The sequence below is a fragment of the Podarcis bocagei genome (genome assembly GCF_964188305.1).
Source record: "Podarcis bocagei genome assembly, chromosome: 7".
Lineage (NCBI taxonomy): Eukaryota > Metazoa > Chordata > Lepidosauria > Squamata > Lacertidae > Podarcis > Podarcis bocagei.
The window spans coordinates 60444865-60470429 of NC_138132.1; the positions used below are offsets into that span (position 1 = coordinate 60444865).

The following is a 25565-nucleotide window of genomic DNA, read 5'->3' on the forward strand; positions in this document are numbered from 1 at the left end:
TACCAAGATACAAGTACCAGCACATTTTATTTTTAATCAAAAAAGTACTGTATGTACGTGCGCGCACACACACAATTATGGATCATATCCAATGTTAATCCTACTCAGGACTAGTCAGAGTAGGTTCACTGAATTTAATGGACTTAATGTTACCCATGTTTATTGATTTCAGTAGGTCTACTCTGAGTCAAGCAAAAATGGAATATAACCCAACATAATAATCATTTCAGTCCTCTTTCAAAAAGCCTTTAAAATATTTCTCAGTCAGTATGCGTTCTTTTAAACTGTTTCTAGATTTGCTGCTGTTGTCCCTAAAATTGTTTTTATATGCAGATACGGTTTCTGTATACATAACTTCTACATACGTCATTACTGCATATTGCAAATCGCTTCTAGAGGCCTCATGGGAAGCAAATAATAATAAATAAATAAATAATTTTGAAAGTTTATTAAAATTAGCTTGAAAGTTAATTTCGTAAACATTTCTGCTTTAAATGGTTAAACTTTACTATTATTTCCTGTTATTTAAATATCACAGGACATTATCATTATTATTATTATTAAAGGAGATCCCAAGTTAACAACCATATATTTCAACATTAACTAGGTGAGAGGAATAAATCTTGTCTCACCTCAGTGAAGGATGAGGTACATCCAAAAGTTGAGGCGGCGCCACAAATCCATCTAATTCTATCCTCCCTCCACCTAACGCCGCTCATTCCCCGTCAGGCGAGGTCTCGTGCGCGTGCGCAAGGAGAGCGAGCCAGCTCTCTTTTTCTGAGCTGCAGCTGCTGCCCTTAGCCGGGGTGCGCGCGCACGCGCGAGGGAGAGGGCAGGGTAGGGTGTGTGTGCGCGAGCGAGCGCAACCGCTGGAGAAAGAGAGCCGAGCGCGCTCCCCTCCCGGCCTAGCGCTGGTGGTGGCGGTAGAGGGAACGAGCGAGCGAGCGAGCGCGGGGTCGCTCGGCCGGCCGACTATTTAACTCCCCCCACCCCGACCCCGCTTTCTCCCAAGGCTGGTTCTTCCTCCGTTTTATTTTCGTGTTTGTGAGTGTCGTTTTGGCGGCCATCGTCGAGATAAGCCCGCCCGCCTCTTTTACTCCTTCTTTTAACCCCCTGTTTTTTTTAAATTCCCTCCACCCCCCCCCCGGTGCTCGCTTCGCCAGCTCATAGCGCCCCCCTCACACGGTCCTCTCGCGGCCCGTCCGGGGGTGGGAGCCAGGCCGCGGCTCGCCGCCCAGCCCAGCGCCCACAGGTGAGGAGGCAAAGAGTGAGAGGGAATGTGTGGTGTCGCCGCCGCCGCCTCATGCCGGGCCCGAACAGGCCTCGCCGCGGCCTAACGGGAGTCTGAGGAGAAGTGGCGGCGGCGGGCCTGAGTGCGAGGGGGTGGGGAGAGTCCGGAGGAGGGGAGGCCCGCGGCTCGCCTCCTCGGAAGGAGGGTGGGTGGGCTGACTGGCTTGGTCGGATTCCCAGGCCCCGCCGCGCGCAGGCCCCGCTCCGCCTCCCTCGCCTTCTTCCCTTTGTGGTGGAAGAGAGGGGCTGGCTGGGCGGCCGGCCGGCCGGCGTCGCCTGCTTAGCCTCGGGTGTCCTTTTGTGCTGAGTTCGGAGGGGAGGCAGGCCTCGGCGACACCAGAAACAACAGCGTGGCTTCGGCGGCGGCCTCCTCGCAGCCCTCAGCCTCGTCTTCCACGGTCACCGCTTCAGTGGCGGGGAGGAGGAAGTGCGAGGCGGGTGGGGAGCGGCCCGTGCGGCGCGGTTTCCTCTGGAGCAAAGCCCCGCAGCTTTCAAGAAGCGGCGCTTACTCTTGAGGAAGTCTGACAGCCACGGTGTAGTCGTGTTGCTGCTTAGGGAGCAAGCCCCGCTGCCTTCAGATGTTGCGCTTGCTCCCGAGGAAGGCCGGCAGCCACAGTCTGTTGCTGCTGCTGCTGCTGTTGTTAATGTTGCTAATAAGGACTAATAACTAAGTAGGACTGACGCCAAAAGGTCGTGCAAAGCCACGTGCAAAGTTTTCAAGTTCCCCAGAACTCTCAGTCAAGATGTTAAAAGGAAACAAGTGGTAGTGGGTGAGAAAGGGGGAATGGTGATCCCAATGATGTTTGCTGCCCAAAACTTGTGTGCAATTTGTAACGGTCTTTAAGCTGGAATGCACGTGGTGGCTAGATAGATGTAATGATATTAGCCACACTTGCCACCGTACAAGATGGCAGCATGCACGGGGGGGGGGTACTTGGGACAAAAGAAGCAATGAAGATAGTTCCCCATTTTGGGGTGTTTGGAAATGCACATTTCACTTACTGGGTTCTGTCTGTAGCCCTTATTAGAGCACACTGGTTCTTTGGTGTGTGGGGAGAAAACAAGAAGAAAGAGAAACAGGTTAATTGTGGATTGGAACCTTAAATGATGAGTGTGACACTGGAGGGTTAAGCTGCACTTTCTCTCTTACCTTTCTCTCTAGTTTTCAAAACTTATTGGGAGCTGATCACATCTCTCCACCCCCACTTCCCTGATCCCCAGATGTTTGACATCCCTTATATGGACAATTCCTGACATCAAATAAAATTGGAAGGGATGCTGATCACCTTTCCTTTCTAACAAAAATGCAAGATCTGCTGTACAAGTGTTTACTTAAAACTGCCATTATATCCTGTATGCCTTACTCTCCAGTAAGTGTGATTAGGATGCAGCCCAATAGCTTAATCCACTGTGTTCAAAGTAACTCCCATTGTTTTCAGTAGGACTTAGTCCCAGCTAAGCATGCATAGGATTGTAGCCCTAGTTGTAATTGCTGCTGGACTTTCTAATCTCCCTACCTCTCCTTACCAATTTATTACACCAGAGATCTTAAGAGGTAGGGACATTCCTCATCTTGTATCTACATCTCAGTTGATCTGTTTATTGCACACTTATTTTCCCTGTTTAAATTCCTAGTTTGTGATGTGTTTCTGCTTGTTTGTCTCCGCCCTTTTTTTGTTCTACAATGCATCACCATGCATTGTTATATGTACATAATGATATGTTATTACTTTACCTGTGTAGAGTGAAGGCATTACATAAAATTCGGAAAGGGCTGTTTATGTTTAGTGTACATTTTTTACTGCAGAAGTGGTTCCTGTTCTTGTGTAGTGTGGGGAAGTTCAAGACTGGTTTTGAACTGTGGAAACTTGATAAATTAGGGGCAATGTGGCCTTAGAGAAACTGTGTGCAAATGGTAAAGATAGGAGTATGGAAATATATAACACATCTTGCCACTTTCAATTTCATGGTTTTTTTTTAAAAAAAAATCTTTAATACATGTATCATGAAAATTGCCTGTGTAGGCTTCCTAGCTATATACCAGGGGTTGGAAACCTAAGGCCCATGGGCTGGTAGCGGCCCACGGGGCTCCTCTATCCGGCCCATGGTGCTGCCTGCTCTTACTGGTGCGGCGCGGGGACCGACTTCCGGGTTGATGGTGCCTGTACACACACGCTATTTCCGGCCCACATCCGGGTCAGAGGAGCTCCGGAAATAGCATGTGCGCATGGGCTCTCGTCTGACCCGGAAGAGCACGCATGCGTCCACACATGCTCCGGCCCATCTGAAAGACAGAGTGTGGACCAGCCCATCGTTCGGTAAGCTTGCTGACCCCTGATGTATACAGAGAAATATGGTATTTTCCAGAATAAAGAATAAAATCATTATTTGCTTTAATCATATATGACAGAAGTGGACAATTGTGTAATAACACTCTTTAAAAATGCAAGGTTCTATGCTGTTTGTGGTTTTGTTTTTTACATGTTTGAGCCATGACCTAGTTCTTCATGCTCTCCCTATAGATGCTGTATGCTTACTTTTAAATCACTGCTTTTTCGAGTACGGAATAGTTGATTTGGTATTGTGACATCAACCTTGCATGATGACTTGGTTCATGAAGTTAAATAAGAGTTGGAAAAGCAGAAAGCATTGGGCCACCTGTGTATAAGCAGACTTCTTGTGGAATAGCTAAATAATATTAAACATTCATGTAGTTTAATTCACCTGTTCAAAACACCTGGCACATTATTTGATAATCCTTAATATAACATTGCAGGATAGTATAGTCCCAATATTATTATCCCCATGCTGCATATGGGTCTGAAGCTATGAGATAGTGGTTTGCCTAGGGCCACTTTTTAATCCCATGGCTGAGGTCAGATTTGAACCTGGGTCTCTGACTCTTAGTTACTGAACTAAACTAGTCCTCTATAATTCTAGCTTGGATTTGTGAGGGTCATTGTGATGAAAGGGTTGATGATTTCATAAATTTAGTATAAAAGAAAGGTTCTAGAGAAAGATAGATAAGATTGGATGATCACTAAGCAAATATGGATTCTGCATACATCACAACAATTTTAATTGCTTCTTTTTCTGTGTCTGAATTTTTCCCCATCTCTTAATTGGGTTTAAAGAAGACTGACATATTGTTCCTTTCCTGTGTTGAAATAATCATTATCTAAGAAAATAGGAATTTGTCATCATGTGTGAAACAGTGCTGTGAGTAAAAATATTAAATGTTCCAGAAACAAAAAAAAGTCTTCCAAATGCCATACTGCAGTTACCTGTTGTAGTATTGGCACATTTGCTATAAAATATTTTCATTGATTACAAAATAGTTCAGAAGCCTTGGGCAAGATAACTGCAGTCCTGTCCTGTTTTTCTTGTACTAAAATTATAGAGAAACTGAAATTTTGGTAGTCCAATAAATTAGTTTGTACTAATCAAGATTAGTTTGTACTAATCAAGAACTGAACTAGCCTAGCATAAGGTGGTTAGGATAGTGTAACCTAAAAAAACTGTATTTAATGTGGGTCTTATTACAGGGTTAGTTACAAAACTTTCTTTAACTGACATCAAAGTGACGAACAGCCTTCACTCAAATCAACACTTTCATGTAGTTCAGAGCAATATGCAGAGATTCTATGATTACTGCTATATTAGGTGAGAGAAGTAAATATGTGGTACATGTTTCCCACATCCCCTAGTGATGATAAAAAACTCTGTGGCAGGACTTATCTGGGATCACTGGAGATTTCTGGTGTTTTCTGTAATAATTTGATTTATTGTTCAGAGACTGCAAACAGAATAGGTGAGTGCAGATGGCATAAATGCTTCCAACAAGCAGAAAATGCACTATCCCATTAGTCCCCAGTGAGAAGCACCCCTGCACCCCAATATACTTTCAGCTCTTAACAAAGTGCTGTCAGCTAGGTTGTAAATAGCTTATTTAAGTGTTTATACATTTATAAAACACTGATTTAGCAATACTATTTATTTAATTGCAAAAGAGCGCCTAGAAACTCCATTGTGGCGACCATAACCTACGGTTAAGGCGCCATTTGACTTTTAGCTTACATATCTGAGTTTCTAACACTGCTGGGAGGGGAAGGGTCTGCTTTGCCACCACAGGAAAGACACTGGTGAAGCAGCACCCAACAGGATTGAACCCTGCTCATCTGATAATAGGCAGATGTGGTTTGAGGCAAGTGGCCTTGCTGGCCAAATTGCATCCCTGACAGACAGAGATTTGGCCCATGGGCCAGAGGTTCCCTACTTCTAAAGTAGCTCTTTTTCAATTCAAGGCTTATAGTTGCCTTTTAAAATATTTTAAAGTATATTTTATGTAAGTCCCTTTTAGTTCTTTTGATTCATTTTGCCTCACTAGCCCTGCCTTTTTTGGGGAGATTATGGCATGAAGTTACATATTTTCTCCTAATTGTTTTTTTCTGTTTGTTTGGTGTATGTTGCATTTGCTGTTCACATAGCTTAAAATGAGAAAAGCCTGAAAAATCCTAATGGAGCAGTCAAACTATGTTAGATGGACAAGGGACCATGCAGGCAGTAGTGGGGATTAAAGATTTCCCAGTGCCTCTGCCAATTTTTTCATGAGCAGCATTTGGTTTCATGGCATTACTTGCACAGGGGTAAAGAAAAAATGTTTCTGATTTTTAGGTACCTGAGGAACCAAGCACTCAGAATACTGACTTAAGTTCATTTCTGATGTTAACCATCATACCTAAGGACAGATAGTTTCAATAATAGAGTAATGCAATAGACAGTGATCGCAGAAGTTCAAATACATAAGCCATATTGGGATAGTTGTGTGACTGAATTTGAGCACAATTTTCAGCGCTTGAAAATGTCATTGAAAATATTTGCTATCCCAGGTTAAAATGTATGCACAATTTTAAAAGCAAGTAATCTGGTGCTCTTGGGGGTCTAATATGAGAATGTGTATTGCCTGCTTTTATTCCACAGTGCTAAACAAATGTAACTGGAAGGAAGTTGCACACAGTAATGCAACTTGCTTTGAAAGAAGTGCAGTTGGGATGAAAACTTTTGTTGAAGTGAACACTTATAAAATGGCATTCTAAGCACACAAACAAAACCCAACAACCCCACCTCCAAATTATTTAAGAGCCCTGGGAATTGTAGCTTGTAGTCATTGTAGTGAAGTGGATAGAGTATCTGACCAGGAACTGGAAGAGCAGGGTTCAAATCCCCACTCAGTCATGAGGCTCACTGACCTTAGGCCACTTATTGCCTCTCAGACTAATGTACCTCACAGGGTTGTTGTGGGGTTTGTATGAAGAGGGGGACAACAACATAATCACCTTGAGCTTCTTGGAGAAGAAAAGGTGGCCTTTAAATGCAGTTTAAAAAACAGCAAAGCTGCCTGAGGGTTATTTTCAGACCATTGTAGCACTGTTTTTCATAATTTCTTGCTGCTGTAAAAATGAAGTTACAGTTGTTGAATCTGTGAATCCTGTGCATTTAACTGAACATAATATGTCTAACGGGACGCGGGTGGCGGAACGGGACACGGGTGGCGCTGTGGGTAAAACCTCAGCGCCTAGGACTTGCCAATCGCATGGTCGGCGGTTCGAATCCCCGCGGCGGGGTGAGCTCCCGTCGTTCGGTTCCAGCTCCTGCCCACTAGCAGTTCGAAAGCACCCTTAAGTGCAAGTAGATAAATAGGTACCGCTTTATAGCGGGAAGGTAAACGGCGTTCCGTGTGCTTCTCTGGTGCCAGCTCGCCAGAGCAGCTTCGTCACGCTAGCCACGTGACCCGGAAGTGTCTGCGGACAGCGCTGGCTCCCGGCCTCTAGAGTGAGATGAGTGCACAACCCTAGAGTCTGTCAAGACTGGCCCGTACGGGCAGGGGTACCTTTACCTTTAATATGTCTAACACCAGAAACCACTTGGGCTCACGTGTCTCTTGAAATCTATCCATTTTTAAAAATTATTAGTAGTAGCTAGTCATTTTAATGATCTGTACTGCTTTTAATACAAGGGACGCGGGTGGCGGTGTGGGTTAAACCACAGAGCCTAGGACTTGCCGATCAGAAGGTCGTGGTTCGAATCCCCGTGACGGGGTGAGCTCCCGTTGCTCGGTCCCTGCTCCTGCCAACCTAGCAGTTCAAAAGCACATCAAAGTGCAAGTAGATAAATAGGTACTGCTCCGGCGGGAAGGTAAACGGCATTTCCGTGCGCTGCTCTGGTTCGCCAGACCCGGAAGTTGTACGCGGCCTCCCTTGGCCAATAAAGCAAGATGAGCGCCACAACCCCAGAGTTGGTCACAACTGGACCTAATGGTCAGGGGTCCCTTTACCTTTACCTTACTGCTTTTAATTGCTTTTATTTTACTATTCACAGTCCTGATACCTTATGAGAGGGTGATATAGAAATAAATAAATAAAATATGGTGTGGTGAGAATTCTAAGCTCTTGGGGAATGCTTTTCTGCTAGCTCTTATGGTTTTGGTTTTGATACATAGATGGCATAATTCAGAGTTTCTTGTTAACCTTAAGAGGTTGTGGTTCATGCTGGGCCCAAGCTGTTTAGGACTTCAGAAGTCCTAACTAGCTCTTTGAATTGGGTCCCTGTGCTCTCTATTATCTGTTAAGTCAGTTTGTTTATCATTCTAGCTGTGATGCAAGGCGAAGTAAATACTTCTTGCATCATGTAAGCCACTAGATTAGACTAATAGCATTAATGTAAACACTCTTGGCCCAAGGACTGAGAATTTCATGTTGCATTTCAAGAACTTTTCACAGAAAATGTATTTATTTTAGGAAAGGAGCATTCCAGAAAATACATGCAATATTTAAATGGGTTCTCTTATTCATAAATCTAGTTTAATCTTCTTCTTTTTTGTTCACTTAGAATACCCATGCAGTTGTATAACAATATGGGGCCCTTATTGCTTCTTAAGTTTTGAAGTGAACTAGAATAGACTTCTAAGATTCATCTTGGGATTCCTGAAAAGGCATCATACCTTTAAATGAAGAACTGAAATAACTATTTTACATTTTTAATTAAGGTGCCTTTGAGAATTTTTTAATAACCCAACCACAGTCTTCAGTGGAGAAGTTGGTTAGAGACCTCAGATTAACATAATTGGTGTCAAATCTGCATCATGCTTGATATTGTAAAGATATGTTATATCCAGTCATGGCTTTTTCGATAGGTGTCATCTGTGTTGTATTCCATACTTTTTCAAAAGTGCAGTAGTTTTTCTAGGTGTAGGTGGGCTTAGGTGGGTAGGACGGATTGATGAAAATTGGGTGCTCCACTTTGAAGATGTCTTTCCCAGGTCTAGGGTTGCAATATTTTGAAGAGCAAAAAAGAGGACATATTTGCCGACTTCTACTTTTAACTATCAATCACTAAAATGAAAAAGAGGGCGTGTCCTGGAAAAAGAGGACATATGGCCACCATTAGATACTATCGAAGATGGATGGAAATACAGTGGTACCTCGAGTTAAGAACTTAATTCGTTCCGGAGGTCTGTTCTTAACCTGAAACTGTTCTTAACCTGAGACACTACTTTAGCTAATGGGGCCTCCCGCTGCCGTCACCCCGCCATCGCACGATTTCTGTTCTCATCCTGAAGCAAAGTTCTTAACCTGAGGTACTATTTCTGGGTTAGCAGAGTCTGTAACCTGAAGCGTCTGTAACCCGAGGTACCACTGTAAGGTGTGTGCCACTGATAGGCAAGGAAAGAGTCCCCACCCACCTCCCCAGTCCTGACTATACCATATCTAGGCCCAAACTTCTGCCTGCGTCTGTACAGCTACATGTACCTTTGGCTCAATAGGCTAGTGGTATAACCAATCAAACAGTGCTCTTGAGATCCAAATAGGCATTGCAGTGTACATTAGAAAAAGTCTGTCTTGTACTCTGAACATGATTTATAGCAAGCTTTCCAAAAAGGTTGGACACTTCTGTCCTATAAATTGCTAGCAGTCTGTTGGAGTTTGAAGGTTCTTTGCAATGGCTGTAGTCCTGCAAGCACTGTTATAGCCACCATGCAGGTGTAACTCTCACTAACAGCAGCAATCTTATTTTGTACTTTGTATAGGCAGGGCTTGAAAATGTTGCCTTTGCCCAAGCCTATGCAGGCAGAGCATTGCTGCATCCAGAGAAAATGCAGCAACACTACTGTGACATAAGTCACAGAAGGAATAGCATGTCCTGCCCTGGCACTGTTTTGTCATTTCCCCTGGGGTGGGATAATGGTGTCTACATCGCTCTGTTTCCCCACCCCGTCTTGTCTCCTCCACCCAGAGCTTGTCCTCACATGCAGGGGAAGTACCTAACTCACCAAGGGTTTGAAACCCATCTGCTAAGTATTGCCCTATGTATTTGAATATTATGATATAACTTTCCTTTTTGATCTAATGCATGTATTGAAAACTGGAACTTGATGTGAAGTTTCCTGACTGATAGGAGTTCAAGAAAACCCATAATTATCTCTTCTGAGGCTTTTGTGTTTGTGTAATACAAAAATAACTAAACTACAGTGGTTCATTAACACATTTCATTACTGGGTTAGTGTTTTGAAAGGAAAATTGGTAGGATATATAGTCTTAGATAAGACATGCATTAAAATTTAAGAGTTGCAACAATCCATACCCATTGTAGTCAGATCTGTCTTGGTCTATTATTATACAGACTTCTGGATAGTAGGCGGATTAAAAAGAAATCATTACTATTTCGGCAAATATTTCTTACTTATTTTCTCCATTTCACTTACAATGTGTTGATATATAAGTCAAATACATTTGGACTAGGTTTAAAATATTGGCTTAACTTCTATTTAAGAGTGGGGGGAAGCACTTAAGATTGTTTTTATTTAGTGGTAGGTATACATGGATGTAGCCTGGGGGCAGCCCCCCCCCCATCAAGTGAAACAATAGAAATACTTAACTAATAGTCCAATCATGTTAGTTCTGCCCCCCAACAGAGTCCTGCCCCCCCCCCAAATCCTGGCTGCACCCATGGTGTTATTTTCATTTTGTTAAATAATGTTTTTTTTAAGCCTGCACATGAATAATTGTGAGAGAGTGTGCCAGTGTGTATTAGTGAGTGGATACTTGCATTTCCTAGTTCCATCTTTTTGAACTTCCTCGGTTGTGTTTTGATACAGAGTTAAGGTAGTTACATGTAGTTGTTTTTAACAAAATGTATCTACCTTTTGAATATTATGAAACCTCTAAGTGGTTTAAAATAACTATTGGGTTTTTTTCAATTAAAAGAAGCCCAAGCAGCCCTACATAAAGAATGCATTGCAGTAATCCAATCTTGAAGTCACCAGTGCCTGAACTACTATGCCAAGCTCTCCCAGCCCAGGAATGATCATAGCTGTAATACCAGGTGTAGCTAGTTAAAGGCACTTCTAGCCCTTGAGGCAACCCAGACTTCCAGTGACAAAGCTGGATTAAGAAGCCCTCCAGACCGCATACCTGCTTCATCAGGGGGTGTGCAATCCTGCCTAGAACAAGCAGTTGACAGATTTCTTGGACACAGGAACCATGTTTCCAATTTTGTCAAGATTAAAGCCCAGCTTATTGTTCCTCATACAGTGGTATCTTGGGTTACATACGCTTCAGGTTACATACGCTTCAGGTTACAGTCTCCGCTAACCCAGAAATATTGCTTCAGGTTAAGAAATATTGCTTCAGGATGAGAACAGAAATTGCGCTCCGGCGGCGCAGCGGCGGGAGGAGGCCCATTAGCTAAAGTGGTGCTTCAGGTTAAGAACTTTCGAGTTAAGAACGGACCTCCGGAACAAATTAAGTACTTAACCCGAGGTACCACTATACTTGGTTCACTTTTTAAATACCTAAGAGGTGAAAAAATATACAAATAGATACAATTTTAAGTTATCCTAAAAGAACATGATAATCAAAACTCCTAATATAGAAACATTATGACTACAACTATTGAGCTCTTTGATGTAGAAGATTAAATTATTTATATAATTATACATTATTGTGTCTGCAATCCCAATGCCACTTATCTGGGAGTAAGCTGCATTAAATTCAGAAGGACTTGCATTTATTATTATTATTAGTAGTAGTAGTAGTAAAATTTGTCTTACTGCCCTTCATCCATAGATCTCAAGGCAGTTTACAACATAAAAATACGAGATAAAAAAACACAAAATAAAAAAGAACAAAAGCAAACCTTGTCTTGTGTGGGGAAAGCCTGCAGGAGACTTTTGCTTACATTTGCTTGAACACAAGCAGCCTGTAAGGCCTTGTGCTGGCAGCAAAAGTGGCGGCAGCCTACAAGGCCATGTCGCAGCAGGAGGCAGATGCAGCAGTGGCCTGCAAGGTCACTTTGTGGTGGCAGAAGTGGTGCCAGCCTGGCACTAGTGGCATGATAATCAGCAGCCTGTGAGGCCTTGTCCAGCAGGAAGAGGAGGCGGCCTGTGAGGTCATGTTGCTGTGGCGGCAGAAGCAGTGGCCAGAAGTGGCAGCAGAAGCAGCCACCTGCGAGACCTTGTGGTAGCAACGGGAGGTGACGGCAGTGGTCCGGCAGTGACAGAATCAACACTGCCACGGCAATGCAGTAGTAGTGGTGGCAGCTTGTGAGGCCTTGCGTCAGGGGCACAAAAGTGACGGTTTGCAAAGCTTCTCAGTGGTGAGAAACGGCAGTGGCCTTAAAGGCCTCACCAAGGCAGGCCGCTTCTGCTGCCACCTCCCGCCTCAGTGACATGGCCTCACAGGCTGCTTCTGCCGTCACATCCCACCACCACCATGAGGCCTTGCAGGCCAACCCCAACTTCTGCCACATCATGCTTCCACAACATGGCCTCACAAGTTGCCTTCATTGCTGCTGCTGCCTCCCACTGCCATGAGGCCTCGCAAGTCCCTGATTATTGTACCACTTCTGCCAGGCTGCCACTGCTTCTACCACTACTTCCCGTTGCCACGGCAAGGCCTCACAAGCCACCACAACTTCTGCCGCCACCTCCCACCGCCATGATATGGCCTCACAGGCTGTTGCCACTTCTGCCACTGGCTCCCTGAGGCCCTGCAGGCCACCTCTGCGACAAGTAGTAGCAGTTGCCAGGACGTTGCCCCGTTCACCTTTGCATAGTTCCATCCTTACTTCAACATCACAATATATTGGTATATCACAATTTTTAGCTAGTGATATATCACAATTTTGAAAACCAGATATCCTCTAATCCTAATCATTAGAAGCAAAGAAGTAAAGCATCTCTGCCTACTTTCTCTACACCATGCATCGTTTTATACATCTCTAACATACACCCCACTTTTTTTCTGAAGCTCAGTATCTCAAAACGTAAAATTTCCTTGTACTGTAAATGAGTTGCTCCAGTCCCCTGATCATTTTAGTTGCCATTTTTCACACGCAGAAGTCCTTCATTATCTTGCCCAGCTTCTCGAAATAGGTGATCAGAACAGTAAATGGCAGCACAGTTTGGGAGCTAGGCAGACACAGTGAGCAGTATGGAGGCCTGAAGGAGGAAATGGCACTTAAAGCTTTATTGCCTTAAAAGGAGAGGGAGTGTGGCTATCCTGATCATTAGTTGGTTGCTGGGAGCCCTCAGCCCCCTTTTAAACTATGTAAAGAGCTCTCTAGCAATTTGTAACAAGGCTTGAAGTGGTCTGCTAGCCAGAAATGTGCTTCTAGCCCCTCAAATCCTCACCATGATGCACTTGAGCTTGCAAGACAATTAATACATTCGTTAGCTGTTTGCCAATTTTCTTATGACTTAATTAGTTGATCATATACATTCCTTAAAGTGTTTAACTAGGCAGGAGTATAGGCATAAAGATGAACCTGTTGAGCTTGGAGTGGTTTCTTCCATGTGTCATTGCTGTGGAGCATTGTGGTCAGTACTATCCCTGGCATTTTGTGCATAGTAATTGTCCTCTGTTGACTGCATGGTCTGTGTCTCCAGGCTGCAGGCACTATCCTCCCTTTCCTTGGTACAGAATTTGGGTTAAGGAATTTTGTCAGCAGAAGTTCCTCAGTTTAGTTTAGGCTCATTCCTCTATTGGTATCAGTAAAATCTCCGTGGAGTTTCCTGCTCATGCTATCCCAGTTTTTTAAAAATACTCAGGGTGTATATAAAGACCTTTTATGGGAAGGTCCATAGTTCAGTGGTAGAGCACATGCTTTGCATGCAAAATGCCTAGGGTTCAGTTCCTGGCATCTTAGTAGGGCTGGGAAAGATTCCTGCATCAAACCGGAGAGTTCTGCCAAGTAGTGTGTAGACAATATTGAGTTAGGTAGACTAATAGTATGATTTGGTAGACGTCAAGATTCCTTTGTTTCAAAACATCAGCTGTGCAAATTACCAACATTCTTAAGAGTTAAAGGGGAAGATCCAAATCAGATACGTAGTAAACTGTTTTACTAGATGGTTCAAGTCCATTGTTTTGACTCTGCCTACCAGCCTGTCAAGTTTGACTCATTCACTCGAATTTTGCTCCATATTAATCCTGCTGTGCAGGAAGGACAGTAATTGAACTCTGTCAGCTGCTTTTGGAGACAGCTTAATCGCTGGAGAGGGAGGGGCTGGGGGTGGATGGGCCGGCGCTCGTTTGCCTCCCGCTTCGAGAGCGTCTTCCGGGCGAGCAGTGACCAGGATCGTCCCTTCGTAGCGAAGGAAGGACCAAGCCTTCTTTTCCCGGCGCGACCTTTGCTGCGCTAAGCAGTCTCCCTTGGCGGATGCTTGCGATAGCTGGCTGCAAACGGAGTCCGGCTGATCATGTGAGGCAGATCTGCCCGCCCAGCCTCCTTCCCTCCCTGGGCCCAAGCAGGATACCGCCTCCTCGTTCTCACTGGCGTTAGGAGGAGCTGGCGGAGAGTGAGTTCAGGCTTTCTTCAGCGACCAATAGCTTTGCCACACGAGGCTTCGGACTGGACTCGGGAGTTGCTGCTTCTGCTTTTGGATGTGACCGTGCGCCTCCCTCTTGGGTTTGGGCGCAGTTGTTTCCAGTTCAGATTCGCGAGGGCTCCGGAGATCGCGCAAGAAAAGGAGTTGGGTGGGGGTCGAAATTCGGGTCTCCATCTTAGGAGGCTTCCTAATCAAAGTGGATCTAATTGGTGAGACTTTCTGCAGCTTCTTCACACTAGCACGTCTTTCACTTTGGATTACTTCGGAAACTTTCATTAAAGGAACGCCCTTCCCTTGTTCAGGGAGCTGCCTGCCTCGCATGGATTTGTGCCCCCTTCTGGGTATTGTTTTCGCGCCGGCTGTCTCTAAGCCTTGGCGTTTCCAGGAGGGGCCTCTGTTGTGGATTGTTTTTGTTTCTATGGAGAAACGCAATGAGCTGTTCTACTCCTCATGACGGGGAAATCCGCCTTCAGTTTTTTATACGCATGGAAAGGAGTCCTTGATACATGCCTTCCAGGAAATAAAACCAGCAAAAGAAAAGGTAGCATTTCTTACACTGGCATTGTTAGGCGCTGGACCTCAGTGAGATTTGTGAAAGCCAGCAGTTGCTTGGGATATCGCAAATGGCCAATTTTCCTTGTTTGGCACAGTATCAGAAACATCTTTAGTTTCTCACTTGATGAGTACAGTAGCTGATCCTGTAATCTTAAAGAGCTATCAGAAATAGGTTTGTTGCCCATGTTTTATTTTTCTTTACATTCACTACACGTTTGGAATGTAGCTCCCCTTCCCCCTCAAAATCCAACTACTACTGGGGGGAAACATACTGTATGAATGCTCATCATATAATCCATGCAGGTGTTTACCCTCTTTTCATTACCAAGGCACCTGTTAAGGAAATCAGACTTGGAGGCTGGATTTGAATGCATTTTCTTTTTTGAACCCCTACCAAGTTTTGATCCAACATTCAAATGCTTCTGTTTACTCAGCATGATCAAAATATTTTGGGGAAACAAGGTACGGAATTTTAGTTTGTTTGCCTGCACCTGAACTTTTTATAGAGTTTTTCCTTTCAGCTGGAGCAGACATTGTAGAAATACTTTGCACAGTGGAATTTGGGGGTGTACTAGTGAGAAGTTGGGCTCCTCATGTGATAATCTGATTCTGACATGGATTTTTGTATTGCGGGTATCAAGACACAATATGAAACTGGTGCAATCAAAAAGCCACATAAAATTTATGGATGTTAGAGATAGTTGCAGAATTGGGCGGGATCTGGCAGGCTCCATGATGGTGGGACAGGATCCAGCACTTACCCACGTGTGTGTGTGGTGTGCAAAACATACTTAGTGACTCACAGGCTACCCTGGATTTCCTTTGTTGTGTAGAGATCCACTTTCTACCGCAAGCACCCCAGGCTGTTGCATATATGTCCACTTCATATTTATCTGTGTTGTTCCTGAAGATTTGTGTAAAGGTTTATGTGGGTGAAAAAGACCTTGGTTGTAACTTCAGCTGTAATTAGTTGGTGTGCATACTGCTCACTTTAATTTTTATTCTATGGAATTAATGTAGCAGAACAATTGACATGGCTTTAGAAAATAGACATAATGAGAGTCAATTTGAATGTCTTTTTCCTCTTGTACTATTTGTCCTGTGTTAATAAAGGAGATGGTGACAAAGTAAAATAGGTTTTATTTACTTCCTTGAATCACAATATAGTGTCCAAGCCTGCAGCCAGAACTTTGTCAAGAGCGAGGGCTATCGTTCCAAGCTGGTGCTGATGAAAATAGCTATCACTACTACTTTTTCTTTTCTTTTTTAAAACAGCAGCCTTGTGCATTGTAGTAGAGTAGCAGAGGTGAATAAAACACTCAGATGGCTATCAAAAAGTACAGCAACCTCCAACATCTGGTTGTGTTCCCTTGGTGACTTCAGGATTAACTATTTCACTGCAGAAGCATCTGTACACACAGTTCTGTTGCAGTTTTGTTTATGTTGTTCTTTCCCTCCCTCCTCTACTCCATTTTCTTCTGGTTGCTCACTACTTCACCCTGCAAAAATGTTGTTTACTATGCAAGCCCTTGTAATGCAGAGGAGGCATATGTACTTAGAAAATACATGACTGTTGGTCAGTAGCTTCAACACTTTAATTCTGGTCTCACAGGAATGCTTACAACTAATTCAGATTTAACACCAAATTATCTGTAGTAAAGTGTGGACACTGTGATGGACTAACTCTGGCTGTCAAACAGTGATAAGGTATTCTTGTGAGCACAACTGTAGTTTAAAAAATGGGTCATTAAGGGGTGTGTGTTTTTTTTAAATCAAGCTTTTAGATCTTAACAAGTGACAACAGCCATAGGTACAGTATACCCAGTAGAAATTGAGAAGAGTGCATCAAGGTCTAATACTTTATGACCTAACTGTTAGTTCTTTGGTTCTTAGAGAACAAAGGAGGCAGGCTCTATTGATTGAATTGCAGTACATTTGGTGCTACTCAAAGAGATAATTTGAATCTTTCAAACTTTTATTTTTGTGTGTGACAAAATTCATACGATTTGAGTTTTGTTTGGGGTTTACAGATGTCTTATGAAACATATAACAAGTCAAAACAAATTCTCATATTAACTTAAATTGGAGGTAAAGTTTGCACAGCACACTTGGTAAAACCAGCAGTTTCAGTTAGATCTTGCCTAGTAGTCAGAGCATTATGGTGTTGACTTCAGTGTCCACAGAACAAGGCGGCTTCTCTTCTAGCAAACCCTGCCAAAAAGGAGAGATGAGACATTCTGAGTAACTGTAAGCAAAAACTCGTAAACCTTTTGTACTAATATATTCAGTATAAACTACAGGTGTTTTTGGTGTTCTGTTGTGAGGGACCACCCAGATGCAACATTCTGAACTGGCATAGGGTAAATTCTGATTATTTTTTGAGGTTGCGGGTTTTAAAAAATTTAAAAATGGGTTGTCCGCATTAATATTAAAGGCTGTCTTATTGATTGATTTTATATATCAAATAATTTCAAGCAAAATATTATACCTTTTGTCCTAAATCCCAGGATAAGTTGCAACAATGAATACATAAAACAATCAACCATGAAAAAAAGAAAGTCAACTGTACATAAAATAGTATTATGATTATATATTTATATAATTATATATGATTATATATATTATGATTATACTTGTCACTTTTTGCAACGCAGCTTGCAGTACAAGAACAAACATTAAAACCAAACAATAATAAGACTAAAACAAGAACCTAAAATGCTCATTCATAAAAATATATAAAAAGGACATATCCAACTTACCCCACTAAAAGGATGAGCACAAAAGTAGGCTAAAAACAACCACCACCTTCCAAATTAAGAGTTAAAAGCCTGGGCAATTAAAAACAATGTGATAGTTCCAGGCATAACCCCCTGGGGAGAGCATTTTACAAGTGGAGAGTCTCCACTGAAAAGGCCCTTTATTGTATCTTCACTCTGCATCTCCCTTAGAGGGACACATAGTGAAAGGTGATTGAATGCAGGGTCCAGGTTAGTTCATGTGGAGAGAGGTGGTCATTGAGATACTGGGGTACTGCACTGCCTAAGGCTTTATAGGTCAAAACCAGAGTTAAACTTGGCCACCAGTGCAGTTGTGCCAATATTGATGTTATATGCTCAAACTGTCCTGCAATTTGGCAGCTGAATTTTGCACTAGCTGTGGTTTCCAAACCATTTTCAAGTGAACCCAATCACACAACACAGTGCACTAATCCAGGGGTCAGCAATTTTTTTTCGCACGGGGCCGGTCCACTGTTCCTCAGACCTTGTGGGGGGGCGGAATATATTTTGGGAAGCCCCCCCCCCACTGACTCTCCCCTTCTCTACAGCACTGGATGAGCCCCAGTGGCTGCTTACCTATTCCTTATGAGCGGCAGGGGCTGGCGGCAAGACGATGAGCGGCACAAAAGGGCTGGCTCCGGACAGAGGCTGCTTAAAATGGTGTTCAGCCAACCGCGGCTCATCAAAGCCCAGCCCCCTTCCTTCTCTAGGCAGGGCAGGGAGAAGCCAGGAGGAGGGAGGGAGGGAGGGAGAAGGCGCAGGTTCTGGGTTCTTGTTGGATATTGTAATTTTACTCATATTAAAATGTTGTGAGAGTTGGCCCATAGGAAAACTAGTTGATTTCTCCAGTCTTCCAGCAATGAGTTCCATAGATAACTGAAGGTTCTGATTGGGCCTGCAAGATAGTTGGGACAACCTGATATTTGTCAGTGGATATATTTATTGCATTGCAGATTAATTTGGTAAAAAGTGAGGCAACGTGCTTATGTCTAAATGGTCATTCAGAGTTGAATGTGACTTGTTCAGTGGTGTATTGAAATGTGTGTGGTAGCTGAGCTTGCCTGTTCTAGTGCCCAGCTTCTAAGCATATGCGTAGTGGTAATTACCTTGCAAGGCTTACAAGATGGGAAGAGGGGATGCCGAAATGAACATTTAACTCTTCCTACATTGGATTATCTACATGTGTGGGCTGTCAGGTGATTTAAAGGTTTTTAATGGTTGGGTCATAAATTGTAATCTGTTGGTTACACCTGTGTACAAATGAATTATTCTGAAGGAAATTGTATTTTGCTTTTAGATGCGTACACGTGTCACAGGGGGCAGCATATGGAAAGAGATTCCTTATTGTCTGAGATAGAAGAAATGTCTGTTCCAATATGATGTTTTTGTAAGCAAAAATAATTAGCGCAGTGTGTCTATATGCATGTGTACACAGAAGTAAGGCCCACTGTGTTAATGGGAATTGCTCCCTACAAAGTGTGATTAGATTCTTGAAAGAATCTGCCTATCAATTAATTGGTGGCATATTTTTATTCAAAATATTTTAATTGCTTGATCCATACCATTAATTGATTTAAATACTTGCAGTTCTATGTTCACTAAAAATGCACCATAAGCTTCTCAGTTCCCAGTGAACCTTTTAGCAGGCTATTAAGGTTAGCTATAGTCTCTAAGGTATGTAATAGCATTGCAACCACACACAAAAAATGTAGCCAGATGGTTAGAGACTTTGTGAAAATATTTTGACTAATGTGAAAAACCAATTTGTAAGCTATTACCATGCTTGAAGTGTGAATAGTACAAAACGTTTCTATTTTAGTCTGCTTATTATTATTTTTTAAAAAGATGTTACTATCCTTTCTTTAAAACAACACTATATGCAAAGTATGTGTCAATACATACACCAGGAATTTTCTCATTCTTTTTCCTTGTAAGGTTACTGCTTGTCTTTAAGTGAGGTAGAGATTTCTGTGCTGCAAACGGCTAAGCAAAATTGCTAATTGCTGCCCAGAGTATATTGAGCAAGAACTTTGAATGTATCAAGGATAAGGTTTCCTGAATAGCACAAAACTTAACTAGAGAAGCTGTTATGTTTTTAAGTAGACACTAATTAGTCTTATTTTTGAGATGGTGGAAAGAATCACCTCATCTCTGAGATCATTAGCAGTTGCCCACTGTTGCATGCCTCAGGGATTTTTCTTTGTGGGGTAAATATATGCAGTAAAACAAACCAGCTTACTGGTCACTTGCGGGTTTTGCTTGCAGTTGTTATGACAGAAGGATTGTGACTGCAGTCCTGTGTTTTTATACATTGTTCAGGGTGTGGCTACAATCACAGGTTTGATGTATCCTACATGTAGAGAAGCTCTCTTGGCATTTGCGTTTCAGGAGCATTTTAACTCCGAGATACTACTTTCTCAAACAGACTGTGTTACTCCATACAAAACCAGCACCTGAATGTCTGTACTACTTATTAACGCCATATGACTAGTTGCTATATAATACTTTTTAATACCGTTTAAACTTCATTGGTACTTTGGCTGTAGTCCAGACACAGTTAAACACGCTTAACTTCCACTGCTTCCACTGAGACCTAGACGCAGACATGAGCATGAACTTGATGGTGGCTCTTATGTTTTAATGCAGATCACATCAGGTTCTGATTTCAGACATTGTGAAATGTGGTAATATTTAGCATTTATTGGGTCCCCTGGTGAAATTAATTTCAGGGGAGACAAAAGAAAACACCTTTCACACAACAAATTAATGTATGGCATTCCCAACCACAAGATGTGGTGTTGACCATGGCTTAGATGGCTGTTAAAAAATAGATTAAAACTCATTTACCCCAAACCACCTTATTACGTGCTTTAATTAAGCAGTATTCCTTCACAACTATCTCATCCATTTCTTTAGTTACAAATTATTAATAAATGTGGTTAAAATACATATTCCAATACATTATATATTGATTGCAATTCAAGTAACATGTGTTGGTATTATTATTATTATTTATTGAATTTATATACTGCCCTATACCCGGAAGTCTTAGCAAAACCTCCCCAACATCCATCCTCTTAGATGGCTTTGAAAAAGGATTGGAAAATTTAATGGAGAATTGGTCTAGCTAAGTGGAGCTTCTATGATCAGAGGCAGTATCACTGTAAATACCAAGTTTCTGGGGAAGTTGGCATATAGGATGGGTTGCTGTCTTCATGTTGTGCTTGTTACCCTTCTGGAAGCTGTGAGAAATAAATGCTGGACTAGATGGACCTATAAGCCCTGTTGGATTAGACCAAGTTTTCCTAAACTTGGATCACCAGCAGTTGTTGAACTACAACTTCCATTATCCTAGCTAGCAGGACCAGTGGTCAGGGATGGTGGCCTGTAGTCCAGAAACCGCTGGATTAGACCATTTTTACATTTAGTAAATGTGTCAGATTCTCCCCCCCCCCAAAAAAAAAGTAGGCTTGATTGTTTTCTTTTGAAAGAAGGAGCTTTACAAATGTGCTCATTTTGTTTTGCTTTCTTACAGAAATGAGTCGTCAAACTGCTACAGCGCTTCCCACGGGTACCTCCAAGTGCACACCATCACAGAGGGTGCCTGCATTGACTGGCACCACCGCTTCCAACAATGACTTGGCTAGTCTCTTTGAGTGTCCTGTCTGTTTTGACTATGTACTGCCACCTATTCTGCAGTGCCAAAGTGGCCATCTTGTTTGTAGCAACTGTCGTCCCAAGCTCACATGCTGTCCGACCTGCCGAGGCCCACTGGGTTCAATTCGTAACTTGGCTATGGAAAAGGTTGCCAACTCTGTACTGTTTCCTTGTAAATATGCCTCCTCTGGCTGCGAAATCACTTTGCCCCACACTGAAAAAGCAGACCACGAAGAGCTTTGTGAATTCAGGCCTTATTCGTGCCCATGTCCTGGTGCTTCTTGTAAGTGGCAAGGCTCTCTAGATGCTGTCATGCCTCATCTCATGCACCAGCATAAGTCAATAACGACGCTACAGGGAGAAGATATAGTTTTCCTTGCTACAGACATTAATCTTCCTGGTGCCGTTGACTGGGTTATGATGCAGTCTTGTTTTGGCTTTCACTTCATGCTTGTATTGGAGAAACAGGAGAAATATGATGGTCACCAGCAGTTCTTTGCAATTGTACAGCTGATAGGAACACGGAAACAAGCTGAAAATTTTGCTTATCGACTTGAGCTAAATGGTCATAGGCGACGATTGACTTGGGAAGCAACTCCTCGATCAATTCACGAAGGGATTGCAACTGCCATCATGAACAGTGACTGTCTAGTCTTTGACACCAGCATTGCACAGCTTTTTGCAGAGAACGGCAATTTAGGCATTAATGTGACGATTTCGATGTGTTGAAACCGCGATCTGACGTTTTCAGGCCAGTGTCTAAAAACAACCCACAGCATTCAGTTTCATAGAACAAAGGTAAACATCTTTGACTGCCAGATGTGAACAATTTGGTAGGGAGAGGTTAGCATATATGAAGGTAAATTAATAGGAAGGCTGTTAAAGTACAGGAAACAGTTGCATGTAATAACACTAATATATTTAAAATAAGTCAGCAGTAAACCACTGAAAATATATATATATGCGTGTATGTGTATATATATATATATTCTACCCAAAATGGGCATCTTTTTGTATTAAGAACTGATTGAATGAAATGTGTTGTAAAATAATTCTAAACTTGTTTGTAGATTGATTGTACGTTTGGAACAGATACTGTTTTGTGTTTAATTTGTATTCTTTTCCTTTGACTGACAAGCCATGCAAGGCGGTCCAGTCTCTGGCCGCTACTTCCCCCTATTCTTCCTCCCCTCCCACTGCGTAAGTCACTACATAGTATTGCTGCTGTTCTTGTGTAAATTTTCTGTGTATTTGCTAATTTTTATTAACTTCTAGTTTTTCATTAAATAAATGATTTTTTTTTCTTTTATGTAATTCAGGTTTTTCCTTTTTCCTTTTTTTGACCCTTTGAGATTAATTACAGGTGTCCATTTTCTGATACTTATAATTACTTATGGTAAAGTGTATACTTCTGTATGTTTGGTATCATTTTTAGGGGGGTGCAATCCTGCCACTGGTTATATAGTACAGATAAGTCCTGTGGACCTATATGGAACTTAAACCTGAGTAACTCTGCAAAGGATTGAAGTCCTTAGTCTCTTTCCAGTAGTTCATTCGATGATACTGTTGTTCATTCAGCTATTTTTGTGAACATAACAGTGTCTAAAAAGGGGCAACATTGAACTGATTCCTAAAAAGGCTTCTTTTAAATTGTAGATGCCATTGTATTTTGAGTTCAAGCATAACTGCAGATTTGTTTGAGAATGTTCTAATTTAAAAAAGTGGAAGGTCAGGCACATTTTCAAATGACTTTAGAGACCTTTAGACATTTTGAAGTCATTCTTGTATTTATTGGTTGTGCAGTACAAGAAGGCATTGTCTATACAGTATTTGTAACTATAAATTACAGACCGATTGTTTAAATGAGGCAGTTGAAATAAGCTGTTTTTGGTCTTTTTTAAATTCTGTCATTAAAAGAATTCCTGGCAAACTGAAAACTCTTTTAAGTGAATTTTTTGCCTTAACGGAATAGAAGCTCACTTGAATGCAACATTGCTCAGAATTCCTTGTTCCTTTGTCCAAGGATATGCTGCCTGTTCTTGCACAAGGGGAACACTGATAGTGTTCCTAGCTCCTAGAGGAATTCCCAGTGGTAGTGGTGGTGGTGGTGGTGGTAGTAGCAGCCATTCTTTGACCTGACCTTTTTTCTGGAACGTTAATGGTTGGGATTTCTGGGATTCAACATGCAGGGCTTAGTGCTGCATCTACTTTCCAGAAATGTCAACCAATGTGATATTTCTTTTGTGTTTACTTTTGTTTTGCCAATGGGATCTGTGCCAAGGCGCTCTTAATTTTTGTGCGGATTACACAGATGAACACTCTGCATGTCTTAAAAGTTATCCTGAGGGAAATGCTTGTGAAAGATTAAAAGTAATCTATAAGGATTCCTTTAATAGAAGGGGCAGGCAGGAATCAATGCAAGAATGGGAAATATTCTATCTATTCAACAGCTGGAATAGCACTGTGGTGGGAAGGGGGTCTAGGAAGCAGAAGGCTGCTGGATGCAGATAGGTGAGGCACAAAAAGAACCTCATTTCATCAAGACCCACAAGGCAAGCTTCAGCACAATGCAGATAGGGAACTGGGAGGAGAGAGGGTTTGAATACACTGTGTGAGGGGTACTTCTCCATGTCTGCTGTGGCTGAATCAGTCTGGTAATCAGCCCAGTCACTCGCCCACATGCGATTCCTTGGTTATCAAAGTACTTCAAAGTACTTAAATATGGCTGATCCTGCCCATTCCCCCCCCCCCGCTGCTATGTTATATGTAAATATTTAGTTGTAATCTAGAATTCAATAGATTGCAGTTTGCTTTAACAGGATATTGACTGTGCTACTAATTAGTTTTGACTTCAAAGCAGGTATGAAATAAGCAGCTGCATTAAGGTAAGTGCCATTCAGCCTGTTGCGTATTAAGCTTGCTTAAAAATACTGTCTTCTACCTAAAATACTCAAACCAGGAAATCCAGGATGCCCCATTATCTCAGGTATTGGCACTATTACTGTGGGTGTTTCCGGTTATATGGGCTCTGTTTTGAAACCATATGCCATCAGTGCTCCCAGCTACGTATGTGGCACCACAGATTTTCTGAGGAAAATACAATCTTTGAATAATCTTCCTAACAATACTATACTAGCCACTATGGATGTGGAATCTCTGTATACCAACATCCCACACAGCGATGGATTACAAGCTATAAGGAACACCATTTCAAATAAAATCACAGCGGACTTTGCTACCAAACTCTGCCATTTGTCCTTACCCACAACAACTTCAAAATTGGTGATGACCTGTTCCTCCATATCAGTAGCACAGCAATGGGCACCCACATGGCCCCACAGTATGCCAACAGCTTCATGGCAGATTTAGAACAACATTTCCCACTCAAACCTCTCTTATACCTGCGATACGTTGACGATTTTTATTATCTGGACACATGGTCAGCAGACCCTGGACACCTTCCACCAGACATTCAATGACTTTCACCCCACCATCAACCTAACAATGAACCAATCTATGCAAGAAATACATTTTTGGACACTACTATAAAAATACAGGATGGGCGTATAGACACCACCTTATACCGTAAACCAACTGACCGACAAACATATCTACATGCTTCCAGCTACCATACCAAACATACCAAACAATCCATTGTATATAGCCAGGCCCTACATTACACCCGCATCTGTTCCAACTCTACAGACAGAGACATTCACCTAAGAGATCTACGGCAAACCTTTTTAGAACTAAAATACCCACCTGATGAAGTTAAACAACAGATCAACAGAGCCAGACTGATACTCAAAGAGAACTTGCTGCAAGACAGACCCAAAAAAGAAAATAACACCACTAGTAATCACTTGCAGCTCCCAAGTTAAAACAGTTCAATGCATCATCAGAGATCTACAACCTCTCCTAGACAATGACAGTTCTTTCTCAAGCTCTGGGAAGAAGACCTATCATTGCCTACAGACAGCCACCCAACCTTAAACAACCAGACTTAACATGGACACTGGTACCAGAGCCTACAATAAACCCAGATGCCAACTTTGCTGCCACATACACCCGGACAACACCATTACTGGCCCCAACAACATAAAACATACCATCTCAGGACTATTTAATTGCTCATCTAACATTGTGTATGCCATCAAATGCCAACAGTGCCCTTCATCTCTCTATATTGGACAAAAAGGCCAAACCCTACGCCAAAGGATAAATGGACATAAATCTGATATCAGGAATAACAAGACAGAGAAACCAGTAGGAGAACACTTTAATCTCCCAGGACCTTCTATACAAGATCTCAAAGTAGCTGTCTTATTACAAAAGAATTTCAGAAATAGACTGGAAAGAGAAGTTGCTGAATTGCAACTTATTACCAAGCTTAAAACCAT

The 25565-nt window shown here is 42.3% G+C and overlaps 1 protein-coding gene across 5 annotated transcripts; it reads left to right on the plus strand.

The window, feature by feature from the left end:
- Positions 1-939: 939 nt before the first annotated feature.
- On the plus strand, positions 940-23102 carry SIAH1 (siah E3 ubiquitin protein ligase 1). Of its 5 annotated transcripts, none has more exons than XM_081201263.1 (2): positions 940-1252; positions 21044-23102. In XM_081201263.1, exon 2 carries the CDS (start codon positions 21046-21048, stop codon positions 21892-21894), a length of 849 nt encoding a protein of 282 aa, XP_081057389.1. In that variant the 5' UTR covers positions 940-1252; positions 21044-21045; the 3' UTR covers positions 21895-23102. The 5 variants fall into 5 exon arrangements, with proteins under 5 accessions (XP_081057389.1, XP_081057387.1, XP_081057390.1 ...); XM_081201261.1 differs by lacking the exon at positions 940-1252 and adding an exon at positions 12622-14717; XM_081201264.1 differs by lacking the exon at positions 940-1252 and adding an exon at positions 12628-14385.
- The last annotated feature ends 2463 nt before the right edge of the window (positions 23103-25565 follow it).